The sequence below is a fragment of the Pteropus vampyrus genome, unplaced genomic scaffold, assembly GCF_000151845.1.
Source record: "Pteropus vampyrus isolate Shadow unplaced genomic scaffold, Pvam_2.0 Scaffold309, whole genome shotgun sequence".
NCBI classification, from domain to species: Eukaryota; Metazoa; Chordata; class Mammalia; order Chiroptera; family Pteropodidae; genus Pteropus; species Pteropus vampyrus.
Genome location: NW_011889090.1, coordinates 205622 through 209589, shown reverse-complemented (window position 1 = coordinate 209589; position 3968 = coordinate 205622). Strand labels below are relative to the sequence as shown.

General features: G+C 66.1%; 1 protein-coding gene across 1 annotated transcript in view; it reads left to right on the top strand.

Moving 5' to 3' along the window:
* The window catches only part of DVL1 (dishevelled segment polarity protein 1), a gene marked incomplete at its 5' end in the record, with an annotated part of 10578 nt that continues 6610 nt past the window's right edge, over window positions 1-3968 (top strand). Inside the window, 2 exons of the mRNA XM_011377330.1 lie at window positions 1-115; window positions 2274-2389. Of these exons, the coding sequence (XP_011375632.1) occupies window positions 1-115; window positions 2274-2389 (231 nt within the window). The remainder of the gene's footprint in view (window positions 116-2273; window positions 2390-3968) is intronic.

Genomic DNA, 3968 nt, shown 5'->3' with positions numbered 1-3968 from the left:
GTGGCGCCCGAACGCGTCACGCTGGCCGACTTCAAGAACGTGCTCAGCAACCGGCCGGTGCACGCCTACAAATTCTTCTTCAAGTCCATGGACCAGGACTTCGGGTCAGTGGGCGGTGGGTCTGTGCGCGGGCGCGGGTGTTGGCACCTGTCGGCGCACGGGCAGGGCCTTGGGGATCCTGGGGCCGCGCCCCGGCGTGGTGTGTCCACCTGTCTGTGAGCCAAGCTGGGGACGCACGGGACCCTGACGGCCCGCCCAGGAACCTGAGAGCTCTGGCCAGTGGTCAGGAGAGCCACCTGGCTTCTCCACCCACACTGGGCTCTGTCCTCTGTGCTTGAGCATGTGTGACCCGTGGGGCAAGGTCTGGCCCAGAGCGACTCTGCAGTCCCACTTGGGCACCTTTCAGACTCAGGGCCCATTGTCCCTTGTCTGCAGAGGTCAGGTGCTTAGAGCTGGTCTGGGGACTTGTGATTTACGAGGCCTGGGGTCAGAGGACTGTCAGAGGGGCAGCGAAGGGGGACTGGGGGTAGGCTTCTAGCCACCTAGTGGTCCCCTTAGTTAGCATGGGGGGCAATGAAGTGATTTAGGACAGGGGCGCAGATCTGTCTGCTGGGGTCTGCAGAAGTTTCCAGAGGCTCAAGACAGCCTGCCCTGGCCGCCCCCCCTCGACCCCAGGATCCTGAGAACAAGACAGAGGTCAAGGGTCACTCCACCCACCCCTACCTGGGATTGCTTGCCCATTGGGTCTCTGTCCCTGCTGAGCCACACAGCACTGGGAGTCCTGGGAGCAGCCTCTGGGCCAGCGTTCCTGTGTCTGGCCTTAGTGGTGGCCGTCTGGGCCGAGGGGACTTTCTAGTTGCCTGGGCTGGGCCTGGGACGGTGAGCAGCACAAGGCCTGCCCCAGCTCAGCCCAGGTAACCTGAGTCTCTGCTCAGCAGTGCTGGGGAGGGGGAGCCAGAGGCTTGGCTGCCCTCAGGCAGCCCTTGTCCTTGTGTGTGGCTGCCTCTTGAGACTTTGACATTGAGGCCATTTCTTGGATTCTATAGTTTGCATGGGCCCCGGGCAGCCCTAGGCCAGGTCAAGCCTGTGCTACTCTGCAGCTCTGGGCGACTTGAGGGACATTTGGGCAACTGGACTCTGTTGGGCCCCCCACCACCAGGGAGGGGCAGAGCGGAGGGTGTGTCCCTGGCAGCTTCGGACGGCTGGACACCCCAGCCCTGCCTAGCTGGCCTTTCTGCTGGCTCAGGTTATGAGCCACTATGGGCCGGGCCCCGCAGGTGGGGCACTGTGTTGGGGAGTCTCGTCCCGCACCTCCCCTGCCCTCGCTGGACGATGTCACACAGTCTCTGCTCCTCTGGGTCCGGGCTGCTTTGGCTGTGACCAGGGGCTATGTGAAAAGTTGGTTTTGTTTTTAACTTACTTTATTCTTGTAACAAAAATTACTGAAGTCACACGTGCTGTCTGTCACGAACTGAAGGCAGCAGAGAGTGTGGTGTGGCAAGGCACATGCCCGATCCCCCAGGCTGCTGCCCTCGGACCATGCTCTGGGTGTGTCCTGAGGGGTCTGCTGTGTCTCCTGTGTCCAGTAGCCACTGTGGGCCACCCACGAGCTGCAGAGAACTTCACCCCCAATGCACTCCCCATGGAGGCTGGGCCTGCTGGGGGCTTGGCAGCGCCCATGGGTGTCCTGGCCGGGGAGGCGGGCAGGCAGGCCAGTCTGGGTCTTGGAGCAGGACTGGAGTTCTGTGGGTTGTCTGGGCGGGCCTGGAAGTGGCTGGGGTGTGAGAGGGGACAGGAAATGGCTGGGAGGCAGGGGGCAGCTGCGAGGTCGAGGGGGATGGAGCGAGGCGACACTGGCTGGGGCACTGGGCAGGCAGAATGGGGGTGGGGAGGCTCATCTCATTTCCTCCCTGGGTCTCTGGCTGGTGGCCTGGTCGCCTCAGGGACCTGGGAGAGGACCCCGTCAGCCGCCTCTGAGCTCCTTCCCCTGAGCTCCTTCCCCTGAGCTCCGCCCTCAGGGCTCCAAGCTCTGTGGACGAACTGTGTGGACTCGTCATTTAGTTGGCTAGACCCCTGGAAGGTGTGACCGCTGCTCGGGCTTAGCGTGAAGGCGACCCGGAGGCCTAGTGGGCCTAGTGGAGGTGGGGGACGGAGAGCAGGTTCCCCTGGGCTGGGGTAGCCCCCCTACCTGCGACAGGGCGGCCTCCGGTTGGGGCTGTGAGGAGCACCCTGGTGAGCCCAGGCCTCCTGCTGCCAGCCGCACCCCACTGCAGCCTGGGCCCTGAGCTCCCTGAGCCTGTTCCTGGCCACGGCAAGGGACGTGTGGTTTGTGGCGGGGCCAGCGCCACATTCTCTGGCCCGGGCCCCACCCCCATGTGTCTTTGGCCAGGTGCGTGGAGGGTCCTGCATCCACTGCTCACTTTGTCCGTGCAGGTCACGCATGGACTGGCCCAACCTGGCTGGGCAGGGTCTCTGGGCTGGTGCTGGGCCGGCCTGGAGGTGCCGAGCTGGCTTGTCAGTGGCCGTGTGGCGGGGACTGAGCCCCTCTGCCCGGTGGCCTGCAGAGTCTGAGCCTGCAGGAGGCAGTGGCTCGCGAGGGTTCGGGGACAGCCCTTCCCTGCCATGTGCCAGTTTTCTCTGCCAACTTCCTGCTCTGCGGTGGGAAGGGAGGGTGGGGGGACCCTGTGCCTCTGGGGATGCAGTTAGGGCTGTCCCACGGGGATGGCTTGGGGAAGGGCCAGCCTGGGGCGTGCTGCGGCCTCAGGGGCCCCCTGGGTCCTCCTGGCCCTCAGCCGTGTTCGGCTCCAAGGGCCCTGCTCTGAGCAGATTCCTCGCCAGGGCGAGTCTGCGGGGGTGGCGGGCGGGGCGGGACGGCCACAAGTCCGAGCTTAACTGGGATCGTGCCAGGACTTCTGAGGTCAGGGGCAAGCTGCCACCGGGGTGCTTGGGTGGCCGCCTCTGGGGGTCATGGGGACTGCTCTGCGGTCTGCTCCCCAGCAGCAAGGCCGGCCGCGACAGGGTCTCAGGGCAGTTGGGGAGTGTTTCCTCACCCTCGACCTCGTCCGTGCCCCTGGGCTCCCAGGCCAGAAGTGGGCCAATCTCAGCCCTTGAGGAGGGCCCTGTGCCCTTTGTCCTGGGGGCCCTGGCATCTGTTCGCTCCCTCCCAGCCGAGCCAGCTGGGCCTGTGTTGCCCAGTGCCCTGACCCTCAGGTGGAGGGCGGGGTGCTCTGTTGTGTGCAGGTAGAATGTGGGCTGCTCAGCCTGGGGACCGCTGGGGCCTGGTGGCTCAGCGGCCTCATCAGCCCTGGGCCCTCTCAGAGTCCTGGCTGGGTGGGCAGTGTGGCCTTGAGGGCCCTGGGCCTCTGGGGGAGCCAGGCAGGCCCGGTGGCGGGGGCTGGGGCTGCTCGCCTGCCTCCCTGTGGCTGAGTCGGGAAGGGCGGAGCTGGGGTGTGGCAGGGAGGCTGCCGGTGAGGCTACCTGGGCTGTGTGGGGACCAGGCCCCCCTGGGTCTCCGCTGCTGCCGTCACTCAGAGACAGTGCTCTCAGCCCGCTGGGCCTCCCCGTCTGTCAGCTACAGCCACCCCTGGGCCACCCCAGCTCTTCCTATGGTGATGACCTCTCGAGTGTCCTCGGCCGTGTTCTGATGGGGTCACAGGTTTCCCTGTGAGCTCTGCTGTCCGTGGCTGAGGTGCATGAGCCGGGGCGGCCACAGAGTGGCATGTGTCTGGGCACGGCCCCTGCCTGCCCTGCCCCACAGCCTCTCCCGAGCTGCCCCTGTGAGCTGTGCTGGCTGTCGCCCTCCGTGCCCTGTTCCAGGCCATGGCGGGGGGCGGGGGGTGTTTCGGGGAAGAGGCCTGACGCCCCCTGTGGGCACACAGTACAGTGGGACTCGGATGGTGCGGTGCTACAGGCTTTGACAGGGTGGCGGTCTGGACCCCCTTGGGCCTGGGGCCTGGGAAGGTCCCCCG